At 38.5% G+C, this 26996-nt stretch overlaps 1 protein-coding gene across 1 annotated transcript in view; it reads right to left on the bottom strand.

The window, feature by feature from the left end:
* LRBA (LPS responsive beige-like anchor protein) overlaps positions 1-26996 on the bottom strand; it is a 752417-nt gene that overhangs the window by 164507 nt on the left and 560914 nt on the right. The window contains exons 43-44 of the mRNA XM_045295806.1: positions 10956-11096; positions 9727-9846 (exon numbers count right to left, since the gene is read on the bottom strand). Coding sequence (XP_045151741.1) covers positions 9727-9846; positions 10956-11096 — 261 coding nt within the window. The remainder of the gene's footprint in view (positions 1-9726; positions 9847-10955; positions 11097-26996) is intronic.

Raw genomic sequence — 26996 nt, 5'->3', positions numbered from 1 at the left:
AAATCCAGAGGATTGTTCTAAATACCCAAATTATAAGGTGAGGAAAACAATAAGCCCCCACCTTCCATTTTTAGAGTCTAGTGGAGGGGAAGGAGCCCTGGGTGAAGTGCTGGGCAGTATGAATCACTGACGGTGACAGTCCATGGCTTACTAGACATCACCATAGTGCCTTCTGTTTGTGTTATAAAAAACAACACTCCCCAAAACAACAAAACAGGGTTCCGAGGCTGTGAATCTTACAAGAGCAGATAACCTATCTTCCTTTCACAAAGATGGTGGGGTTATCAGTCCCACCACTCCCCACCACACTTTCTTTGTGTCACAGAAGCTACTTAATCTGCATTTTGCATTTTCTTCTACCGACTTGGTTTGGTTCTTGTTTCCCCCAGTAAACTTCATAATGATGGAGTCAGTGTTCATCATTGTTTCCCTCACAGAGCCTGCATGGAGTCTGACACTCACTATGTGCTAAATGCATTAAATAAAATGCGATATTTCAAGTTATAAAATATTTTTATCAGATTCAAAGAATTTTAGAGAAGGAAAACACCTCATTCAACTGCTAACCAAAAAGCCAGTGCTTTGAACCTATCAATCATTCATGACAGAAAGATGTGGGAGTCTGCTTCTAAAAGATGCACAGCCTTGCAAACCCTATGGGGCAGTCCTACCCTGTTGTGTGATCAAGATGAGTCAGAATAAACTTGAGGCAAAAGAAGAATCCAAAATTTGATGTCGGACATGTTTAGTTTCAGATGTCTATTAACATTCAAGATGTTAATATGAATATCCTCAGGGGTACCAAGAAAAAAATGGAACTTTTCCCTTCAAAGCTATGTATTTAAATGTCTTTACAAAACAAACTTATCACCTTCAAAGTACTCCCCATTGCACTTAATACATTTGTCAAATCTGTGATTCCATTCTGGAAACATTTTTCAAACTCATGTTTGGATGGCTGACAGCACAGCCCTCTTTTTTTTCACTTTTCTATGTTGTCAAATCACTGTCTTTTCATGTCCCTCTTAATTCATGGAAACAAAAAGAAGCACCAAGGTCAGGTGAGTCAGGTATGGGGGGCAAGAGAGGCATTCTGGTTTTAGTCAAAAACCGGTGCACTGAGATGGCTGCATGAGCAGGTGCATTGTCTTGGTGACGAAACAAGTCCCCGTCTGCCACGGGCCTTTTTGTCACACACTGTTATGCAATCTTTTCATAACCTCTTGATGAACAGCTTAAACTGGTGGCATGAACGCCAATGCACTACTAACCGGCAGTTTCCTCCAATCCGGAAGTTGATGGACATCCAGAGCTAGGATTGTCATTAATCAACATTTCACCCTTTAAAAAATTTTATTTATTGAGGGCTCATACAGTTCTTGTCACAATCCATCCATCCATCCATCGTGTCAAGCACATTTGTACATTTGTTGCCCTCACCATTCTCAAAACATTTTCTTTCTACTTGAGCCCTTGGACCACTCACACGCTTGAGTTTTTCCCTTAGCGTTGTCCTTGTAAGTTGTGGTCAACATCACAACAGTTTCTGCGGCATTTTTCATGAGCAGGAAACAAAATTTCACAGTCACATGCTGTTCTCTTAAGTCAGCCATCACAAAAAATGAGATTCAGGCGAAACCGCTTTTATGAAAAAATTCAATGTGACCATAGAGAACCTTCCCAGGAGACGCCAGTGGGTGCAGTATCACAGAGTGAGTTGCTTGATGCTCATCCGGCAGGAATAATGCATACTCCAAAAGCTCCTCCCAATAGAACTTATTTCCAGGGGTTTTTTTGGGGGGGGGGATACCCTCTCATACATATATGCATTTAGAAACCACAGGAGAGCTATGGGACAAGGGATGTCCACCAAAGGAACAAGAATAGATGAAGTCCAAAGGCTTAGCCCTAAGGTACTCCAGTAAATCAGGGAATGGGAAAAAGATCATGAGTAAAGAAGATTACAAATGGGGTAAGAAGATAGGCTGGAATTTCTCAAATCAAGTGAAATATTACAAGAAAAAAAGGGGTCAGGGAATTGGGTTAATAATGATGATGAAAGGAGCCTGAGAAGCAGGGTTTATTACACACCGGGCTGCTAACTATTAGGTCAGCAGTCTGACCCCACCAGTGGCTCTCTACGAGAAGGATGAGACTGTCAGCGCCCATATAGAAAAGAGAATGTATTGAAATTGATGATGACAACATCTGTACAAGTTCATTGATATAACTGATTTATGGATTATTATAATATATGTAAGAGCCCCAATAAAACGATTTATTAATAATTAAAAAAAGATGTATATCCTCAGAAACCCTAGGGGGTAGGTACACTTTGTTCCACAGGGTTGCTGAGTCAGAATTGGGGGCTGATTTTAATAATGATGACAGGTCTATGGAGATGAGAACTGAAAATTTACCACCCACTTAAACAACATAAAAATTGATCATCAATGACTTCGATAAGGGTGATTTCAATGTCATAGTAGAGAAGGAATCTTGTTTAGAGTGGGCTCAGGAGCTGCGGAAGTGAAGACCTATGGGAAACAATTCTTTTGAGGAGTTCAAACTAAGTACCATCGATGTTATAAAGGAGACATGGAGTTCAATGGCTAAGTGCTTGGTTGCTAACTAAAAGGTCTGTGGTTCGAACCCACCAGCTACTCCATGGGCGAAAAGACCTGATGCTCTATTTCCCGTAAACATTTCAGCTATGAAACTCCATAGAGCAGTTCTACTCTGGTCTATGGTATCATATAGAGTCAAAATCAACCTGATGATACATTTACATCAGCAGCAGCTGTGTTCTCTACACAAATGCCCAAGTACAATTTAAGTTCTCTGTCTTGTTAGCATCTCACCAAATCCTAACAGTCTTGTTTTCCTAAATACGTCTTAATTTATCCACATCTTAATAACCCATTGCCCCTACTGACTGGAAGCCTCCATGGCCTCTTTTAATTTCTTTAACAGTGAAACAACTGCTTCCACTTCCACCCTTAGTGCCATACATATTCAAACGCCAACCACAGTCACCTCTTAAAACCACACAATCTGTTCCCCCTATGACCCACTCTCCTCCGGAAAAAGCTGACTTCCTTAACAAGTCTTTGTCAAGTAATAGGGACTGTTATTATGAAAGCTCGCATTCTAAGACCTCTCAAACCTGGCTCCGGCCTTCCTGCCTGTCCCGGTCCTCACACACTGTCCCAATGAGCCCCCACATCATCTGCCACACTGCATTAAAGTAAGGTGACCAGACGTCCCGCTTTTGGCTGGACAGTCCCGATTTTTAACCATTTTTCCCGCGTCCCGCGGTGTTTTAAAAAAAATCCCAATTTTTGGAAAGAATGCACGACAAGCTAGGGTATATGGTTTTCGGCTGCCATGTGGCTATTTCGCCAGGATTTGAGTTTTATCAATGGTGTCCCGCTTTTGTCCTGCTTTATCAATGTTAAAATCTAGTCACCTTACATTAAAGGAACTTGTCTTGGTCTCTCCATTAGTGCGAATGTTCAGTGAAGTTAAGGGTCGTTTTTAACAACCGGAAACTAGCAGTGTAAACACAATTAAAATGAATGAAAAAAATGAAATTAAATGCTTCCTGGGCATTCCTACCAACCTTTACTACAGTTTTTCTTTAACTATTGGGATGCACTTAGTAAGAGTCTCAGGTGGCACACATGGCAAGCACTCAGCTACCAGCTGAAAACAGTTCAGGGTTTGAACCTATCAAAAGGCATCTTGGAAATCAGGCTGGTGACCTGCTTCTGAATGTTCCCCTCCTTGAGAATCCTATGAAGCAGTTAGTTCTACTCTGCACACGCAAGGTTGCCTTGAGGGATAATCAACTTGACAAGAAACAATAACAACAGTCTTTTAATACTATGCTGAAGCACTAAATTCAGAGCTTCTGCAGATGTGTGGTTCTCCAACAATTTCCATTTTAGATCCATTCACAATTGCCCCCCTTTCAAAATAATAAAATGAGGTGTCATTTATGACTCCTTCCCCTCTACAATCCGGGCTTTCAAGCATTTCTAGAGAAAGGGGGAAGAAGATGAAGCGACAGCAGTCACGGTGATTTTAACTATTAGGTTAAATTGACTGATGCTAAGAGGTACCTGAAACGAGAGAGCTGCTTCAAGAGGGGAGAAAAAAAGGAAGCAACCTATAGACACACACAGAACCGTGGTAACGCCAGACCTAGGGATGTTCACATATTTGCTTAACATTCGTAGTGAACTTCATCCTAGCTTTATGAGACCGATTTGTTTCATAAATTTTGGTCTCAATAATTCTGGGTTCAGACTGAAGGATCTATTCTATGTCATCGTTTCGAAATTTGAGTGACTTTTAAAGGCCTGAAACACAGACTCTCTTAGGAGTTCAAAAATATCATTTATCACAGTAATGGCTCTCTAACCCATTATTAACACAGTCCATTTTATTCCTGAAGACTGCTGCTGTTCATATTTAGGTGAAGCAGACAGCAGAAATACTGTCGATCAGAGACAAAGAAGGCTTTTTACCATAAGCAGAAAGTGATCCCTTGGTGTGATTCTAAAACAATGCTCTAAAGCTGGGGTCCTCAAACTACGGTCTGCGGGCCACATGTGGCCCTCCAAGGACATTTATCCGGCCCGCTGGGTGTTTTTTCCCGTTTGTTTTTTTACTTCAAAATAAGATATGTGCAGTGTGCATAGGAATTTGTTCATAGTTTTTTTTTTAACTATAGTCCAGCCCTCCAACGGGTCTGAGGGACAGTGAACTGGCCCCCTGTTTAAAAAGTTTGAGGACCCCTGCTCTAAAGCCTTCAAAGCCCAAAAAAGTAGCCAGCCACTAACCCTATTAAAAGTGAGTAGTTTTTTGGGGGGGGGCAGGGGGGGTGTCTTTTAAACTAAAAAACAAAAACCTCATTTTCACATTTATTTTACACAAAAAATATTTCATTTTTAGCAAAACTTCTCTCTGAAAACTGGGACAGTGCAAGAATCAAGAATTCTAAAATATTAAAACAACAAGCCTCACTCTGCTAAAGAAAAAATGAGTTCTTCAAATATCAAGTTACCTATTTTGAAATTTTTATTTACATGTCTTCTATCCTTTATTACAGCTTATCATTTTTATGAACCTGACATGGAAATACTTTTGGAGAATGTACACTATTTAATGAAGCAAGGGTTACCTTAGAATTCACTACATAAAATGTTTCCAATTGGTCAAACCCACATTACAATCTCCCTTCAATATAATTTAACACTTTCCCTAGTATTTCTTCAGAATCCAATAAGAAAACAAAGACAATACAAATAAATATGATAGCATTTATATATGAAAGAAATATTCATATTATAGTAATGTAAATGTTTTATTACACATTTATTCTCACAGCTATATTATTATAATATCTAAATGTGGTTTATAAAGTGGTAAGATGCAATTTTTTGAAAGAGGCATAATAAAAAATGTATGATCAAATTCTCCCTCACTTATAAAGAGATTCTTTTAATAGCCTATAAACTCAAAAGTCCTAACTCAAGTTAATTCTGACTGACTGTGACTCTATAGGACAGAGTACAACTACCTCGGTGTGTCTTCAAGGATATAAATCTTTACGGGAGCAGAAAGGCTCATTTTTCTCCCATGAAGCAGTTGGTGGATTTGACCTGCTCACCTCGTTAGCAGTCCAATGCTTAACCCAGTACACCACCACCCCGCAAAAAAACCAACTCACTGCCATTGAGTCAAAGCCAACTCATAGTGAATAGTTGTGACAGGTAGTTTTATTGTGCCAACCTGGCCAATAGGAACATGTGGGATTAATAAGGTCACAGTTTGATTGCAGGGCAAAGAGATAAATGGCTCGGCAAGCCCATCCCTCTCTTGCTCTCTGGTGATCAGACCGTTCTCTGCCTCAACTTGTGAGCTATACTACCTGTGGGACAGCCAACCCATGGATCCTGTTGCTAGAGCTTGAGGTTCCTTCAAGACCTGTTTCGCCACGCTGCTGGTGTATACGTTGCTTGAGCTTGAGTCTGTCAAATCCACTCTGGTCGAATTCTGCCGTCTTGCACTGCTCAAGTTCGATATCCCATCCCGGTCTGCTCCGCCAAGCTCCTTGCTGACTGTTGGTGACCTGTCCTGCAGTTTGCTGCCGGAGGATGGACTGCTTGTATTGCCCTACGAAAGACTCAGCTGTCTGCTTCCTTGATCTTGGACCCAGCAGCCCTCCTGACTTGAAGGATTTCCAGTATATTAACTGTTGCATGGAAGTGAGTTGAACTGAGCCCTCTGTACTGCTGTGTAGACTAATCAGCTGTTATAGTCCTTTGTGCATAGCTACTACCTATCTATCTAGTTATAATCGTAAGTGTCCTAGTTTGTTTCTCTAGAAAACGCTAACACAATAGTCTATATAACCATATTTTCACATTCTTCTCTGCAAGTCGCTGGAGCCCTGTTGAATAGTGGTTACTCTTTGGGCAGATGACTGCAAGGGCAGCAGCTCAAAACCACCAATTTGAGAAAGATGAGGCTTTCTTCTCCCTTAACGGGTTACATCTCAGAAACTCACAGGGGCTGTTCTACTCTACCCTACAGGTTGCTATGAGTAAGAATCAACTCAAAGGCAGTAAGTCTGGTTTTTAACCCAAATGAAGTAATTGACAACCTAGAAAGTTGTCAATGATTTACCAGAAGTCAGTGATTTATCTGTGACCTCTCCAACCTGTATATATTTTGAGGGATTAAAATGGAGAATAAATAGATTGGTTATTTAAAGAACTTGACTACTAGGTGAAAGGATGGCAGTTGAACCCATCCGCAGGCACCTCAAAGGATGTGTCTGGTGGTATTAAAGTTTGCTGGGGCATTCAAAGGAAAGTGAGATAGATTTGAGTCATTATTTGATAAGGAACAAAAAGAAAGAAAGAGGTGAAAGATGTTCATATGTTTTTTTTAATATCTCAAAGGTAGCGTACCTTTATAGGATGTACTAGGGAACATAAAACCAAACACTAATAACTAAAGACTCTTGATAGAAAAAGGCTGAAATTAGGAAATGGAACAGAACTACTACAAGGATATAGCAATGTATTGCCTGTCTATCAAACTATTTAGCAGAAACATCTCATATTAATTAGAAAAGCAAAGTTGCCCACTCTATTAAAAAACCCAAGGCTCACTGCCATAGAGTTAATTCCTAATCACAGAGTACAACTGCCCTGTCGGGTTCTGAGACTACAAATCTTTAAATGAGAAGACAGCTTCATCTTTCCCTATGAAGTGGCTGGTGGGTTTGAATTGCTGACCTTTCAGTTAGCAGCCCCACTTCACCTAATGCACCACCAGTCCTCCTTATCATACAACAGGAAGACCATCCTTCAAATTCACAATCTGCTTTTTGTTTATACTCCTGGTAGCAAACTTAATTTCAGAAGGCTATAACTTGGTTGTGGGGTGCTTAACAGACGAAGGGATGTGAAAGTGAATGAACAGACATTTCACAGGTCTTCAATTTGATAATGTAAGCCAGGCTTGCCAGTATTTTCATGTGTCCGTAGCTCTTATTATTGCCCAAAAGAGTTAAAGAATTAAATAGCTTTCAGATTAGAAATAAAATTTAAGAGTGGTAGTTTAATCTATTTATTATTCACGTCTATCCTTCTAATTATCCATTTTCAAAATTATTCACTAATGATTCTTACATGAAGAATCTTACATGATTATATTCTTACATGATTCTAAAAGGATGATGTAAAATATCATGGGTGTCTTGTTGTTGGTAGCTGCGGTCAAGGCAGTTCACACTCACAGAGACTCTACGGACGATCCAATGAAACACTGCCCAGTCCTGCATCTTCCTCAACATGTTTGAGCCCAGTGTTGCGGCCACTCTGCCAATCCATCTCGAGTATTTTAGAGTACATAATTTGTGAGATCAACAATCTCAATAATTGATCCAATATAAAATATTGTTTTCCTGCATAAGATGGAAACTTTCCCAATAAAATATCTTTGAAATAAGCTGTGTTGTACTCTACAATAAAGGACAGTATGAGGGGGCTTCATACATTTTGTAGAAAAATTCCATTATATTTTAATTCCAGTTTTCCACACACTGAAACACTTTGTATAGGAATACGTTTAGTAGACTGCAAAGCAGCACAAACACAAAATAAGAAATCACCTTTTATCGGGCAACTTGGCTTATGTACCAGGCTCTTTCTAGCCATATGAACCCGGCAGTCAATGAGTAAGGATTGACCAGACAGGAACAGCTGGGGATTCAAAGTTGAGTGAGCCACCTGAGCCCTGACTATCCAATCATGGCCATGTGGGGAAGCTGAAAAGAACCTGAGCATGGAGAGTGTGAGCCGAGCTTCCTGGTTCATAACCATAGGACTGGAGACAGTAGCAGAGTGAGGTTTTAGCACATCGTCCCTCTGCACTGTGATCCTTCCTAGACCTCACTCTGTATTTTGATTCATTGTTAACTTTTTGTGTTGTAATAAGGCTGTTGCTCTAAGTGCAGTAAGGTTCTGTGAGTCATTCCATGAATCAATGAACTCAAAGGGACAGTTAGTTAGCAGAGGCTGGCACCTGCCTGGCTGGAAGTCTCACAAAAGCATCATTCTATGAGGTCTAACTTAGCTCTTCTTGGCTAGAGTTGGAGAGAGATTTAAAGTCTCACAAACCCATAGGGGGCAGTTCTACCCTGGCCTATACAATCGCTGTGAGTCAGAATTGAACGACTCAATGGTAGTAAGTGGTACTTTGAGTTATAAAATCTTTCATATGGTACTTATTGTTTTCTTGCATATTAAAATTATTTATGTTTAAATCATGTATCTTTATGAAAACATAAGGTGCTTCACAATCACAGGTGTATTTCATTATACTAAATAGCATCTAACACAGCATTTTTCAGCATTTCATATCAAGAAATAAAAAACTGTACCTTTGAAGGTAGAAATGAAAGCCTAGTAAGGACTATATTAGCTACTATGCAAACTGGCCATCATTTAAACTCATATAAGCAATTGTAATCTTACACGGTACTATGTCAGCTGCACATTCAGGACCAGCAGCAAGTAAAAGATGATATCTAAGAATAGAGAAACAGGATTTCTAAATATAATTTTTCCAACGTATTTTCCTATTTCACTAAGATCAGAATTCAAATGACCACATAGCCTTACAAGAAGGACATCCTTTTTTAAAAAATCATTTTATTGGGGGCTCATACAACTCTTATCACAATCCATCCATCCATCCATCCATTGTGTCAAGCACATTTGTACATTTGTTGCCAACATCATTTTCAAAACATTTTCTTTCTCCTTGAGCCCTTGGTATCAGCTCCTCATTTTCCCCCTCCCTCTCCTACCCTCCCTCCCTCAAGAACCCTTGATAATTTATAAATGATTATTATTTTTTTCATGTCTTACACTGACCGATGTCTCCCTTCACCCACTTTTCTGCTGGAGGACATCCTTATTACACTATTTTTCTTTAAAAAAGAAAAGAACCCTGGGTGGGTACGCATTCTACGCCTAAAAAGAGAGGCAGAAATTCTTTACAGTGACTCTTGGTCATTTAATTAAGGAAGCACCCTCTGAGGCTTACCTTTAGTAAACAGGACCGCATTAAAGGAAAGACATTTCTCAACATTCATTTAATGTGCATTGGCAAAAATAATTGTAAAAAGAAATGCTTCTGTACCTTTATATCAGAGGTGTCACGCTGACTGTTTCTCCATGCTCGGGAAATTGAGGAGAAAGTTCTATCTGCATGATCAAATTTCCCTCCTTGCAAATTTAGGAAATAAGTTGTAAAGGGTTCCTAAAAAATAAGAAAAAATATCCCATATGTTCCCTCAAGCATAAAATATAGTTTTTAATAAATCTGTATAGCTAAAACATCAAAAGGACAAAACCTTTAGTCAGTAATGCAAGAGGGCTTTAAAAACTTTGTAGAAAAATAGAAAGAAAAGATAATAGAATTCCTCCACCAACCTTTTGAAGCCCCTTTATATATGGTAGGTATAGAATGGGAATTATACCTAAATGATTACAATAATGTTCCTGTGTTATATTTCTTAACTTTAAGAACATTTATAATAAATAATTCCAAATTTTAGTATTTCCATTTTCTTCAGCTTTCTTTTTCCTAAGAAAATTTATTTATTTCCCAAGTACCCTTCAAACACACATTAGATGTTATTTTCTTCACAGTACATGGAAAGAGACCACTGTGTAAGTTTCTTATTGTTGTGGCTCAATATTTAATTTATGATTAAGAAAAGAAAAATGTTTGGAAGATTTAAAAGCCTCCTCTTAGTTAAAGAACACTTAAACACATATTAGTGGATAATTGCTTGAAATTAGCTAAGCACTATAAATTACTTCTAGGATTTATGCCTGCCTGTACCCTTCTAACAAGCTTTAATTAATGATGTGCTGCTAATGCTTTCCCAAAGAAATTACTTTCTAGTAGACAAATCACCTTTCAATTTTACAGAAACATTTCTTGTTTAACCAATATATTATCGATACATGGCAGCCTCAGAGTTGCCTACAGACATACCTTTTTCCATTTGGTGCAATTAACATTGCCGCGATATATAAATATATGTCTGTGGCAATGAAATGTTACTGAGGTCTACCTTTAATAGACGACATTTGAAAATAACCTATATAACAACTTAGAATCTAACAAGATAGCTAACATTTAAAGAGGCAAGTGTAAGGAAAAAAACTTACACCATTCCAGGTGAAATATTTTAAAAGACCTATTAAAGCAACATGCTAAATATATGCCAAACAAATTAAAGGCTTGGCCATTTAAAATTTCTAATTTTCAAAGAAGACTCTGATGATTTTGAATCATGACATACTCTCTACCACCCTGAATTTATTTAGTCATGGTTTTAATATTTAAATTGAACTTACTATTCTTAGCAGCCATGCAAGAACAAAACTTGCTGTTGAGTAATGAGTACCATAGTGGAACTTTGGAACTTGGTCATCTTCCCATGATTCATAACGCTCTGCAAAGAATGCTGCTCTTTTGGGATTCAAAGCTCCGATTGGCTGGCAATCAGGTAGAGGAGAGAGAAAAGATAAGAAGTCATAAATGCAATCATCCTTTATCTTTTCAAATGTTACCTTATTAGTAAGCATGCCAATATATCACCATATAGACACACTACTTGCTAGGTAAGTTAAAAATATTATATGCAGAAAACAAAGATTGGACCCGCTGACCTTTCGGATCTCAGAGGAAATGTTTTGAGAATGATGAGGGCAATGAATGTACAAATGCGCTTTACACAATTGATGTATGTATGGATTGTGATAAGAGTTGTATGAGCCCCTAATAAAATGATTTTTAAAACAAACACAAAAAAAAAGAAAACAAAGAAAAAAAGCAAATTTATTTTTCAAAGCAGGGTGACCATACATGGTTAACTCCGTGATACAGAAATCTCTCATTTCTCAACAAGAGGAAGACTCTCTCAACTAAGTAGACTGACATGGTGATTCCAACGATGGTGAGCATGGTGCAGGGCAAAGCAGTGCTTTGTTGGCTTGTACACAGGGTCAGAACCAACTCCACAGCACAAGACAACCGAATACTCTACCACTATTAGACAAACAAGTAGAACTGTGCTAACGTTGGTGAACTAGGATAAAAACATGCCTTCGGGAAATCTCAAAAATCAAATAGTAACAAAGTTTAGGTTTATAGATGTAGTCCAAAAAGTTGTCTATCAAAGTGGAAAAGAACCTAGGCTCAATGAAATAATAAAAATACACAGTCAGAAGGCAGCTTTAGAAGATAAAAGGAATATGGACATGCAACTCCGTATTCTTGCACATGACAAACATACAGTAAATTCTGACTACGATTTTAATCATGATCTTTTAGAGCAGAGGTAACCCTCAAAGGCCCCAAGTACACTGTGAAGCACAGAACGGGAGCTCAATGAATGCTCACTGATGGCATTATGGTTGCTGCTGCTGTTATTTAGGGAGTACATGAATTGAACTAAGTAGTATGCAAATGTTTACAGAATTATTTATAGATTTTTTTTCCTTAAAGAATATAGAGTTTTCTTAAGATTCTAAAAGAGTCTAGGGCTCAAGGAAGGTTAAGAACAACCCTAAAACATTCTGATCTTGAGGAAATCTCTATTCCTTATTCAAATTGTAAGTGCCACTTCAATGAAGGGGAAAAAAGAAGAGATGTAAGATTATTTTCTTTCATGAGATTCAGACTAGCCTTTTCCTTCACATCTTTTATAAACACCTAAAAGATCAAGGAGTAAATTACTATATATACGAGAAAGAGACATCGGAAAGAGGGAAAGAAATGTCACATTTAAAGTGGAAATTTTTAAATAAAGTAGTTCTGAAACATTGGCTTTAAAACTGACATATTTTAATACATTCTATTGAGAATGAAAGTGTTCAGACCAGCTTTTACATGGCCTTCATACAAATATGTGATTATAGTAACAACATAAATTATTTTGACTACCTTTCTTAAATTACTAAGTATTTTATTCAAAACTTCTACTTATCTTTGCTAACCATTTGCTTTTGATAACACAGTTCTAGTCAACATGGTTCTAAGTCATTTTTGCAAGCATACTAAAAAAGAAAACCTTTGGTGATTACAAATTTAAACCAAGGTCACAGTCGACTAATTTAAAATGCCATTTTAAAAACATCAGTTTCTGGGCAAAAGAACTGTATCTGATTGACAAAATTTATGCCAGTTAATAATCGAACTGACTCTAAGAATTCTTTGTTACAGAACCAAATTGGAATGCTTTTAAATGCATTTTACTCGGGGTCCCTAAAGACTGAGCCAGGCAAAAGAAAAGAAGGAAGAAATAAAATCATTGGAAGACAAATTATATGAATTAAAAATAGAATCGATGTTCCTTCTGTATGGTTCTGCAACATATTAACTATTCACTTTATCTGCTCTATTTTTATTACTCTCCAAATGAGTATCCCCCCCAAAATCAATAGTTATAAAATCACGTTTCTTGAATATAATGCTAAAACCAATTAGGATTGATTTCATTCGTGTCTGGAAAAATGGCATCATGCAGAGATCCATATAGGTGGAACCACAGTATTGATTCCGGCTGTTATTGTTACAGTTGGTGTCTGAAACCTGCTCTAGGACAGCTATCAAGACATGCCAGTTTATTTGCAAGCATATAAAAAAAGAAGTCCCCAAATAAAAGAAGGTTCTTGGGGGGAAAAATAAAAACCAGGACTCGAGAAGCTGTGCAGTGACAATGATACACTATCAGCTTACTCAGAGAAGTTACAGTGGGAATACACACATTGAATTATACATTACACGAAAGCACTGATTTATTGTGGTAATAACATCCACCTCATTAAAAGATTCTGCTTTGCTGCAGTTGGAGGGCTACATATTGTTTACTGCTATAAATTAATGGCAGTGCAAAGAAGACTGTGGAACCGTCCTAACAATAGATCTGTAATGACAGGGCTGTATATCACAGCTTCCTCAGCAGCTTCCTAACAAAATGGAGACAATGTATTGAGCTAATACATCCTACCATGCTCACTCATGTTTTTCTGACAACTGCTTTCAAAGATGAGCTGGATCCAACTATGTTATAATGCTGCGAAACATTTAACTAAGCAAGAGTCAGTCACACACCAAACGACCTCATCGCATTTTAAAAGCATTGTCTAAATCAGCATTTAAAGACGTTTGCTCATCTCTGCAAGAGAACTAAAAGTAAACGCTGATGGCTCCTCTTACTTATACAGTCTATTACGAGAAACCATTGCAAGACAGTTCAAGGAGATTCCGAGCACTACCATCATACAGAGCTCTGTGAACACTTTAAACTGTAGAAGCTACAGAAAGCTCTTTCTTTTTTTTTAATCAGCAAATTGATTAAAGGAAGAAGAGGGAAAAAAGGACTAGATATTACAAAATGGTCATAACGCGGAAAAAACTCAACAGAATATAAGTATTGATTAGAGAGTGTAAAAATGGTGTAATTCAAATTCACCACCAGGCAAACATGGGCAGTAGTCGTGGATATAGAAAAATAATTTGAAACATTACAAAAAGCTAGCAAATAGAATTAGTAAGACTTTTCTGCCTATTGAAATACAAAAAAGAAGCCTAAATACCAACAATATTTAAATTTTGTTCAAATAAATAAAATGATTTTCAAATTGGAGTATACAGACTAACAAAAGAAGCATTACCTAAATAATTAATTTATTTAAATTCCCATTAAGGTAGTAAGTGACAAAGACAGTAAAAACACAACTCAAGAAAACAGAATAGCAAAAAATTAGAATAGTTTAATAACTTCACAAATAACACGATTAACAATTATAATAGAGTGAGAAGAATTCTATGTAAGAAGTATGAAATATGTCTTTCCCAATAAGATATGCAAAGTAATTTTAAAAATCTGTTTCTTAAGTGTTATAAAACAAACATTTTTTCCTCTATTCTCTGATGATTATTATTTTAATTATTAGGGAATTAAAATTATTCCATATAAAGTACCCATCTGCCTGAAATATAGTAAGTGATTAGTAACAAGAATTATTATTATTCAGGCTATTTTACCACAACTTCTTTTAAGGCAATTAAACAGCCATGAGAGAACAGGTAGAGGGAATGATGTCAGATTCATCATCAGAAAGAACACTTCAATGCAGTCTGAGCAAGGATAATATCTATTTGCCTACAAGGAAGACCAATGAATACAACTATTACACAAATTTACACATCAGGAAACAAAGGAAAGATGTTGAAGAATTCTTCCAACATCTTCAGTGTGAAATTGATCCAGACATACGGATAATTGCTGGTAGCCAGAATGTGAAATCTGGAAACAAGGAGAAAGAATCAGTAGTTGAAAAATATAACATTGATGGTAGAAACAAAGTTGGAGATCACATGAAAAAATACATCTTTTAAACAACCTAAACAGCAACTAAATATGTAGGCCTCACCAAATAGAATACAGAAAAGTTCGATATCATCAGCCAAATCAAGGCCAGGGCCAACTGTGGAACAGAATACCTACAAGTTCATATAAAAGTTCAGGTGGAAGCTTAAGAAAATAAGAGCGAATGTACAACCTTGATTTGAGCCCACCTGAATAATGGGACCATGTCAAGAACAAATGTGACACACTGAATACTAATGACCAAAGACATGATGAGCTACGCAATGACATCAAGAATATTATATATGTAGAAAGCAAAACCATCATCTAAAAGCTAGAAAAGGAAGAAAAGATCAAAGTGGATGTTAGAACAGACTCTGAGACATGTTCTTAGACGTAGCATAGCTAAAGCACTTGGAAGAAATGATGACGTCAAAGAGCTGAATAGAATCCTTCAAAGAGAGCTTGAGAAGACAAAGTATTATAATGAAAGGGGGAAAGATCTGGAGTTTAAAGGTCAAAAGAGAAGGACACACTTAGCATATGCCACGCTAAAGAAATGAAAAAATTCAAACCTCAGGTTGTAGTATTAAAGGATTCTGTAAGTGGAATAGTGAATGATGCAAGCAGTATCAAAAGAAGATTAAAGGAATACAGAGGCGCTGTACCAAAAAGAACTGGTCAATGTTCAACCATTATTAAAAGGCAGCATCTGATTAAAGACTGGTGATATTAAAGGAAGAAGTCCAAGCTGCACTGAAAGCAATAGTGAAAAACATGGCTGTAATAAATGGCAGAATACCAATTGAACTGTTAAAAGAATTGATGCTGTGCATCCCATCAGGCTCAACTGGAAAACAGTTGTAAAGGTCAACAAATAGATTTTGAACTATTTATTTATAGGCTTTTCTTTTTTTTTTGTCGTTGGCTTTTGTTTTTGTTTGTTATAGTTCTTGGAGTTATTGTTTTAGTTTCTATTGTTGCTTTGTTTTGCTAGGTCTTCTGTTTTTGCATATTATTATCTCTGCATGTCTATCTAGATAAGATAGACGGGATAAACAAGCCAGAGGAGAAAACAATGGGAGGACAGTTCTGGGTGGGGGGGCATGGGAGAGGTGGAAGTGGGGGAAAAGAAGTGGATGTTAACAAACCCAGGGTCAAGGGAACAACAAGTGACTAAAAATCCATGGCAAGGAGGCTGTAAGAGGTCTGGTAGGGCTTGATCAAGGGCAAGGTAACTGAGAGGAATTACTGAAACCCAAATGAAGGCTGAACATGATAGTGGAAGAAGAGAGTTGAAGGAAATAGAGGACAGAACTAGGAGACAAAGGGCACTTATAGAGATCTAAATACAGGCATGTACATATGTAAATACATTTATATATGACAATGGGGAAATAGATCTCTATGCATATATTTATAGGTTTAGTATTAAGAAAGCAGATGCACAATGGGTCTCTACTCAAGTACTCCCTCAACACAACAACAATTTGTTCTAATAATCTGGCATTCTGAGATGCTCACCTTCCTGCCATGATTGAAGACAAATGGGTGCATGAGCAAATGTGGTGAAGAAAGGTGATGGTGCCAGGCTATCAAAAGATATAGCATCTAGGATCTTAAAGGTTTGAAGATAAACAACGACCATCTAGCTGAGAAGCAACAAAGCCCACATGGAAGAAGCACACCAGCCTGTGTGATCATGATGGGATCAGGTATCAAAGACCCAGAACAAAATATCATGTCAATGTGAATGGGGTGGAGGGGGCGAAATGCCGTGGGCAGGCCCAAAGCCAATCTGTAGGCAATTGGACACCCCCTTACAGAAGGGTAACAGGGAGAAGACAGGCCAGTCAGGGTGCAGTATGGCACCGAAGAAACATACAACTTTCCACTGGTTCTTTAATCCCTCACTCCCACTATCAAGATTCTAATTCTACCTTACAAATCTGGCTAGATCAGATCATGTACATGGGTACAGATAAGAGCTGGAAACAAAGGGAATACAGGATAGATAAACTCCTCAGGACCAATATTGAGAGTAACCATACCAGGAGGGGAAGGGGAAGGTAGGGGGAGAAAGGGGGATCTGATCACAATGACCTATAACCCCCTCCCAGGGGGATGGACAACAGATAAGGGAGTGAGGGGAGACATCGGACAGTGAAAGACATGGAAGAATAATAATAATCTAGAAATTATCAAGGGTTCATGAGGGAGAGAGGAGGGAAATGAGGAGCTAAATAAAAGAGAAAAACACAAAAAACTGATGCTGTGCTCAAAGTACTCATTAGTCTAAGGCAAGAAATTTGCAGGAAAACTATGACCCAATAGAATGCAGAAAATATTCAACAATATCATTAATACCATATCCAAGTAAATTTTAATGAAGATGATTCAAAATATGTTTGTAATAGCACATCGTCAGAGAGCTATCTGAAATCCAAGCTACATTCAGAAGACCATGCAGCATGAGGGATGTCCCTGTTGATGACAGATGGATCTTCGTTGAAAGCAGAAAATTGTTTACTTGTGTTTCATTGATTATGGAAAGGCATGTGATTGCGTAGATCATAACACACTGTAGGTAACATTGTGAAAGAATGAGAATTTCAGACTACTTGATTGTGCTCTTGCCAAACCTACACATAGAGCAAGAGGCAGCCGTTCAAATAAAGAAAGAGGATACTGCATGGTTTAAATCAGGAAAGATATGCATATCCTTCTCACATACTTATTCAATCTGTATGCTGAGCAAATCTCAGAACTGGACTGTGGGAAGAACAAGACAACACTAACAACCTGCAAAAGACGCAACCTTGCTTGCTGAAAACAAGGAAAGTGTGAAGCACTTCCTGATGGACATAAAAAAAGAAAACACAATTTCTCACAACTGGATTGTGTTAGTTGGGGTTGACTAAAGAAACAGATCCCGGGGAGGAGACAAGCCAGTCAGGGTGCAGTGTAGCAATGATGAAACATACAACTTTCCTCTAGTTCCTAAATGTTTCCTCCACCCCACCCCCACTATCATGATCCCAATTCTACCTTACAAATCTGGCTAGACCAGAGGATGTACACTGGTACAGATAGGAACAGGAAACACAGGGAATCCAGGACAGATATTCCTTCAGGACCAGTGGTGAGAGTGGCGATACTGGCAGGGTGGAGGAAGGGTGGTGTGGAAAGGGGCAATCAATTACAAGGGTCTACATATAACCTCCTCCCTGGGAGACAGACAACAGAAAAGTGAGTGAAGGGAGACATTGAACAGTGTAAGACATGACAAAATAATAATAATTTAAATTATCAAGGGTTCATGAGGGAGGGAGAGTGGGGGAACGAGGGAGAAAAATGAGGAGTTGATACCAAGGGCTCAAGTAGAATGACAATGTTTTGAGAATGATGAGGACAACAAATGTACAAATGTGCAATGGATGTATGTACGGATTGTGATAATAGTTGTATGAACCCCAAACGAAATGATTTTAAAAAAAAGAAGAAAACATACCCCAAATAAATAAATCTTTAACCCTCACACACACAAAAAGAAACAAATCCATAGACACTCATGCGTGCGAGAGTTGTATATCAAAGAGCAATTGAACATTAAGAAAACATCCTAGCCCAGTCCAAATCAAGACTTTACCCCGATATTACCCCATATGTCAATACTAGACCGTAATTTCCTCTTTAGACTCATGAAACACATGCAATGACGCCGAATCAAGAAGGTCACAGGCCAGTGGGTGGAAAGTCTCGTGGATCCAGTGGCAGTGGAAGCATCTCAGAGCTGGCAGCAATCTCCACGTGGTTCCTTCAGCTCCAGAGCTCGAGCGTAGCTCCATGTGTCTTCTCCACAGGAATGTCTCGCAGGGAGTGCATGTGTGTGTCTTGCCTCCAGTGAGCTATTTATCTGCTTAGCCCCTCCAAATGAGGTCATCAAGCTGCCACCTGATTGAAAGGCTAAACTCCACCCCTTCACTCTTTAAGTTTCAAATTGACAACAGATTACCCAACTACCACATGGATCATAGCATGATAAATGGAGAAAAGACTAACGTCAATAATTTCATTTTACTTGGCTGCACAATCAATGCTCAGAGGTTGAGAGATCAAAGGATGTGTTGCATTGGCAAATTTGTTGCAGACCACCTACCACTATTTAATGTGTTCAAGAACAAAAGTATCACTTTGAGGACAGAAGTGAACCAGACCTAACTCATGGTATTTTCACCTACCTCACAGGCACGTGAAAGCTAGTCGAGGAGTAAAGAAGACAGGAGACAGAAAGGACACATTTGAAGTGTGCTGTTGGGGAAAAATACTGACAGTAGTGTGAACCATCTGAAGATAAACCCGTCTTGAGGAAGTATAAACAAAAGGTTTCTTAGGAGATAGGATGAGGAAATTTGTCTCACGCCCTTTGGAAACATTATTAGGAGAGATCAATCCTTGGAGAAGGATCTCATGCTTGCTAGAGTCAGCAAAAATGAGGAATATAGGCAATGAGATGGATTGATTGATACAGTGACTGCACCCATGGGCTAATGCATGACAGTTGTGGAAATGGCACAGAAGTGGGCAGTGCTGTTTTCTTGGCGGATGCAAAGAGTCTGAGCTTGGTTCTATTGGCAGTCCACAGTACTTTCAACATTCTTCCCCATTCAGTAAGTATGGCTGTTTTTAAGGTGATTACCATCACCCTAATTCCTTCTTTGCTATTTAAATTTAGTTTTAAGCTGACATTTTGGGTCAACTCTTCTAAAGTGGGGTTAAAATCTTCTGGCCTATTCTGTACAGTTAACAAGGACACACACCCCCCCCCCCCCAAACAAAATATTTGCAGGAAATTGACAACGAAGCTGAAAACTTCTACAGCTTTGATTGCATTTACAAACTGAATTATCTTTTAAAATTCTAAAGTCTCAAGAGAGAGTTGTTTACGCCTTTATGTAAGTGGATTTCTTTGAAAAAAATCATTAAATCCAGAATCTGAGGGTAAGAAGAAAAGGTGACAAGGAAAAAGATCATTGTAGGGCTTAACACTCAGAAATACAGCCCTTAAACAAGCTACATGGTTGCCTTTCAAAATACATTTTGTGGGTAGACAGGAGTGGAGAAGAGATGCCCATTTAAATGAAAAGGGGTTCAGGGAAAGGCGGCCACCGAGTCTGACTACTTTACAGTTATGTTTAAGATCCAAAAGTGCTGTCAGATGCCCTCCACTACCTTCTAACACTGCGTACACCGGAAGGAAACACCTCCTGGTTTTGCACCCGCCTCACAATCATTTGTACTTGAACCCACTGTTGCAGCCATTGTGTCAACACTGAGTGTCTTCCACTTTTTCATTGACTGCTTTACTAATGAGCATGGCTTTCTCCAGCAACTAACTACGTGTTCAAAGCAGCTCAGAAAGATTTGTGCTCTTCTGGCAGTGCAAGCATATTCAATATTCTTCACAAACACCATCATTCAAATGCATCAAGTCTTCCTTATTTCTTTTAGAGCTTTCTCATATATATTTATGGAGATTGAAAAGCTTCAGTGAGGTGCAGTTAGTTTTCAAAGCAAAATCTTTGCTTAACACTTTAAAGCAAGGGTGGGGAACCTTTACTTTGCCAAGGGTCATTTGGGTATTTATGAAATAATCTGTAGGGCACACTGGTCAAACATTTAATTAACTTAGGGAATGTGAGGCTAGCACTCTTTCTTTGGTGAGACACGTGATGTCAGCTGGTATTAATGCTTCCACATGCCTTACATGGCCCATGGACCGGACAGTCACTATCCCATCTTTAAAGCACAGGTTACCAAACTTACTATCCCCTTTTCAGGAAAAAAAAGCGAAAAAAAATTACATAGAGAGCTCCCCCCACCACCCATCCCAGCAATTAACTTTTGTACTACAGCCGATCACCCAGGATAAAATGTAAGTAGTATCTGTTTTTACAGCCCTGCCCTCTCTAGCAAATGCACCCCACCCCAATTGTTCCAATGTACTTGGATGTAGGGTTGGAGGGCGAGGGAAGATGGTTTAGTACTCTTTGGGAAATACTGCTCTGAAGAGATTATTTTTCACATTTTCTTTCTTTTTTTTTACATCGTTTTATTCGGGGGTCATACAACTCTTATCACAATCTATATATACATCAACTGTGTAAAGCACATGTGCACATTCATTGCCCTCATCATTCTCAAAACATCCACTCTCCACCCAAGCCCCTGGCATCAGCAAGCAGATTTGCCTAATACAATATATCCTTTGGTTTCCTGGCATCTACTTCCAGGGGTGCTGATTATAGATCCAAGTAAAATGAAATCCTTGACAATTTCAGTCTTTTTCTCCTTTATCATGTATTGCTTATTAGTCAAGAGTTGAGGATGAATGGCTTTTTAAATGTTTTTTTAAGGCAGGGTGCAATCCATAATGAAGGTTGTAGTCTTTGATTTTCATCAGCATTTTGCCTACAGAATCCTTCAAAACTGCAATTCAACGCTTGGCTATTTCCTTCAATTCTTTCAGCTTGAGAATGCCAAGGTTACTTTTCCTTTTAGCTTTCTAACACAAGGCCTTTGTACTACTATTCATTGAAAAATCTACTTTGTCTTCTCAGCGTCACCTGTGACATCCTCTGCTCAGCTCTTTTACTGATTTCGTCTTCATTTGGCTTTAGCTTCTCGACATCAGGAGCAAGTGTCAGAGTTTCGTCTGATCACCATGGTGTCCCTTCCTCGACCCCCTTCCTTCCTTTTCAGTGACCTTTCCTCCCTTCCCAAGCCACGATGTTCCGACTGTCATCCCACAACTCACCTGCGCTTCTATCAGTATCTCTCAATATGCGAATACATCTCTGGGGGGGTCCTTAAATCCAAGTGGGACATATTCAAGTTTGTAATTTGTGTCTCATGAATTTATTTTAATTTTCCTCAGCTTAACCTTACATTGTTCAAGAGATAAGCAACTGATGACCTGTTCTGTAGTCTGCCCTGGTCTTGTCCATCTGACTGGTCATATTGAGCCTCTTCACTGTCTCTTGCCATAGATGTAGTTGATTTGATGCCTATGTATCCCATCTGGCAAGGTTCACATGGATAGTTGCTGTTTATGTTGTTGAAAAAAGGCAGGCTTACAAAATTCTATCATGTGATCTCCAGTTTCATTTCTATCACCAAGACCCTATTTTCATGGGTGAAAATTATCTCCCATTGTTATCTTCAAATAACTGGACAATTGGAAGGATTCCTTAATTCCATAACTGCTGATAAAATCTGGCCAACAGCATTTAAAAGATTATTTTATTCTTCCTTGAAGGCAGAGGAAATAAGGCTCACTGCTACCGAGTTGATACCTATTCATGGCACCCCTAACGGATACAGTACAAATGCCCTGTGAGCGTCTGAGACTGTAACTCTTCAGAGCAGGGAAAACCCATTCTTATTTTCCCGAATAGCAGGTGGTGGTTGTGAATTGCTGACCTCGACATCAGCAGCTGCTCAGCTCCGAACCATTATACCTCCTTGAAGGCTTATTTTAGGTACATAAAGAGAGGCACTGCAAACTAAGGGACCAACACTAGCAAGGAAAGGTAACACGGCAGTTGCTATACAAATACTGAGTTACTGTTAATTAAATGGCTGGTATCAGAAATACACTAACAGATTAATCAAGCCACATCAAATCCCAGGGATGAAGGGAACACGTGTCAGGAAACGTTGCATCACAAGCGATGGCTGTTATTCCTTTGATTTTGAAGGCTTCTAGGAAACAAGGCTGGTGTGACGATGAAGGGTTCCCGCAGTATCTCCACAGCAACCAGTAAGGGAAACAATACTGTGCGCTAAGGATTCGGACAGCTGACACCCAAATGACTACCAAGGGTTGGTTACCTAGTCGTGGCAGAAGCAGGATTCAAAGCCAACTCTAAATTCCCCAGAAAAGCCTAGAATGATTTCTGTTGCAGGACACATTGCAGGGATTAATGAAAAGATTGGTACGGAATTTGCGACGCCATTAGAATCCCTTCAAAGCAGCTTTATATTAAGAGCCCCTGTTAAAAAGCTACATCAGTGTTATCACCGGCTGTCTCGTGCCTGTGCACATCCCTTCAGAAGAAGCTGCACAAGTGCAGTGGCAGTGGAGGGTGCGTATTTTTTTCTTGGGCATCCAAAAAGATGCCCATTATGGCAAAAATCACTTCAAAAAAAAAAAGCAAACAACAACAACCCTCCCCCCCACCCCGCCCCGCTAAACATGGTCATTGTAGTTCACTGCCTGCCTTACTAGCCTCTCTACCTTATTTGTATGTCCAGATCCATGAACATCAGAATGAGCCTTTGATGCTGTGTACTGCTGAGGCTTTTTAAAGAAGCCAATGAACTGTATGAGTCTCTATCACTGGCCCGTCTTCCCCGCTGGCCCCTCCACTCCAGTGAAGAAAGTAAACGAGTCGCCTGTCAAGTAAGCAACCCTGGCACTGTTAGGGGTACAGCAACAAGCCTGTTTCAGTTGCAGGGCTCTTCTATCTAAATGACAAGTATAACAAACAGCCTGATCAGCATTTTTACGCAACCTTGGCTTTTAGGGTATTTTGTCATCTGCTATATGCGGCTGAAATAGTTTATCACTTATCTTCACACACTCTACATTTTATTTAATATTGCCAAGAAAAAAATTTCATCAGCACGCCACTGTGGCTTTTAGAGTTAACAAATAAGCACTTTTATTTTCAAGCACAAGAGCAGTTTTTAATCCCTTGAAAACATACTCTCCTGCAGGTGGCATTAAACATATCCCCACTACACCATTTCAATTTAACACATACATCTTGGGGGTGGGGGAGGTATTCCATTTTTCTTATGGCGCCTATGTAGAATTTAAATCATTTCAACTGCTCACATGGAGAGATTTAGTAGCAATGCCTTCATATGTCTGTGTTACTCTGCTACAGTATGTATTAAGTGGTTTATACTGCAGGTTTTTATCTGAGTTTGGAAAAGTCATAAAAATAAAATAATCTTGTAATCCAATGCCAAAACTGAGCTAAAGGCCAGAAAGAACTCAAGAAACGGTCTTAATAATCCAGGAAAAACTGGCAAAGATGCCGTATGCCATTCTGAAGAGGATATAGAAGAGGCCTAAATGCTGATCCATTTATAGACAGATTTATCCACCCACTTAAAGAACCAGTTAAGACCATTAAAATCAAATAAATCAACTACTGGTTTTAAAAATGGGTTATTATCAAATACTAAGGCTCCTTCAGCTTCTAAAAGCTAGGTACATAAAACAAGCAAAATTACAGCCTACTTAAAGCAAAATCTCAGAAACTCAAATTCCTTCCTGTTTTTAAAGTCAGAGTAAATGAGCAAAATTTTTGACAATTTGAGAAACAATTTTATTCTGTTTAGCTTAAACCTAAGATAGAAAACTGTATATCTTTTCTGCTAAGTTTAACCCAAAACTAAATCATCACCTAATTTCAGTGACTTACATGATTTACAACAAAAATCATAATTGTAAAGGACCCAGGATCTGTAGGGGTGAACAAATATAAGTATTTTATTCTCTATCTGGACCAATAAATTGATTTTGGGAACATTACTGAATCATAATTGAAAATACATAAAATGAGACAAAATATATAATAAAGGCTTATGATAAAGTTGAACTTTTAAAAGTCCATATATTGGTAAGAACTTAAATTGTAAGGTATTGATGAAAATATTATTGAACACCAAATATCAGGCAAGGAGTATAAAACATTATTATACAGGTGTTAAGTGGAGGAATGTGGCAGTTCTTAGAAGAAATATGGCAGATGGAGTCAATTTACAACAATCACCTCTAACCATTCAACAGCTACAATAGTAAAGACTATACTTTGGACATGTTATCAGGAAAGACCAGTCCCCAGAAAAGGACATCATGCTTGGTAAGTAGACCGTTCAGTGAAAAGGGGAAAACCTTCAAGAAGATGGATTGATACAGTGGCTACAACAATGGGCACAAAAGTAACAATTATGGGGAAAGCACAAGACTAGTCAGACTTTACTTATGGCACTTAACAGCAGCAGCACAACAATTTCCATAGTTGAAAAGGAGCCACGGTACATTCATTATGCCCCCCACCCACCCAAAAAACCCCAGAAAGCAAAAAACACTGCCATTGAACTAATACTGACTCAAGAAGGGAGAGAGCAGTCAGTGTAAGATATGAAAATAATATTTTATAACTTATCAAGGGGTCATGGGGGGCGGGGGGAGGGGGGAAAGAGGAGCGGTTACCAAGGGCTCAATAAAAAGTAAATATCTAGAAGAGGATGATGGCAGCATATGTACAAATATGCCCGATATAACTGATGTATGGATTGTTATGAGTTGTAAGAGCCCCCAATAAAATTATCTTTTACTAAAACAACAAAAAAGAAAACTGGGGGTGGGGGGAAAAGGGACCCTACATAGGGTTTCCAAGGCTATACATCTTTATGTGGGCAGACAGCTTCATCTGTCTCCAGCAAAGAAGGTTTGCATCACTGGCCTTGTAGTTAGCAGGTAAACATTTACTCAACAGCACTGCCAAGACTCCTATGGCTCTTGCATATGCTAATCAATATTGATAAAACTTTTGGAATTGCTTTCTAGCAATGATAGCTTTGAGAGGCAAATGGACAAGGGGTTAAGTTAATTATATTGCCAGATATATCCCACTCTTGGCAAACAAGGATTGAAGATATTCAAACTCTAAGGCAATCTTCAGACCCAAACATTTACATCTAAAAGAAGTGCACTGCTGAAACAGTCCAGTGCCTACAAGACTTCCAAGTGATGGTCTCAAGGTAGTTCTAAAACACAGTAGAGAAGTAAAATATACTGGTCAAGCAGAACCAGGGCTGAAAAATTGCAGGAGAAAGAGGGAAAACAACAAAAAGCAATATTAGACATACAGGTACTACTTACAATTTCTCTTACAGTCTCTTTGCAAGAGAAGTGTACGTCTCACTCCTGGAAAGTGGCTGATGGGTTTGAGCCACTCACCATGCAGTAGGCAGCCACAGTGCCACCAGGGCTCCTTTACATATTATACATTATAAACGATGAAGAGATGATTTAAAGTATATGGAAAGGATGCTTAGGATATATGCAAAGACTAGGCTATTTTACAGAAGGGATTTGAGCATGTGAAAATTTTGGTATCCTTAGGTGTTCCTGGAACAAATCTTAGAAACATACTGAGAAATGACTATACTTGGGGTAAAAAAAAGTCACAGGATATATATATGTCCAGTGAAAATACAATTTTAAAAAAATGATTAAATATATAATTTTGCATATAAAAGTGAAACTAAAAGATTTGCTATAAAATATGCACCACAAAACTATTCATAAATGTTTTGAGTATGAGATCACATTGAAATAAATGTCAATCTATGCAAAGAAATAAAGCACAAGTGATTTAGAAATGATAACAGATAAGCATGTTTTCCCCCCTTAGTATTTCTTAAGACACTGTCTAAAACAAAATAGTAACAGTGAAATAAATTTATGACATATATAGCTGTAAAATTTATGACAATAGTCCAAAATGGCTGTAAAGTGAGAATTAAAGTATACTGTTGTAGGATTAAGAAACTCGTGGCACAGGACTGTGTGGATCACAAGGGACTATGCACAGCCCTGAGAAGAAGAGAAACTCCAGACTACTTCATTGTGCTCATGCAAAACCTGCACGTGAATCAAGAGGAAGCAGTGAGAACAGAAGAAGGGAATATTGCATGGCTTTAAACCAAGAAAAGTGTGTGTCAGGGTTGTACCCTCTGACTATACTTACTCAATCTGCCTGCTGGATTCTATGAAAAACAATGTGGTATGTATTAGGATTGGAGGAAAATTTATGAACCTATACCATGCAGAAGAACTGGCTGAAAGTTTGAGACCTTCACTAGGGATTAAGGAAACAAAAATCCTTAAAAACGAACCAATAGGTAACATCATGATAAACGGGGAAAAGATGGA

This window comes from Echinops telfairi, unplaced genomic scaffold, assembly GCF_000313985.2.
Source record: "Echinops telfairi isolate 266 unplaced genomic scaffold, ASM31398v2 ScPeMD7_5868;HRSCAF=6743_1, whole genome shotgun sequence".
NCBI lineage: Eukaryota > Metazoa > Chordata > Mammalia > Afrosoricida > Tenrecidae > Echinops > Echinops telfairi.
Note: the sequence above shows the minus strand (reverse complement) of the source record. Positions and strands in the feature narration are given on the sequence as shown.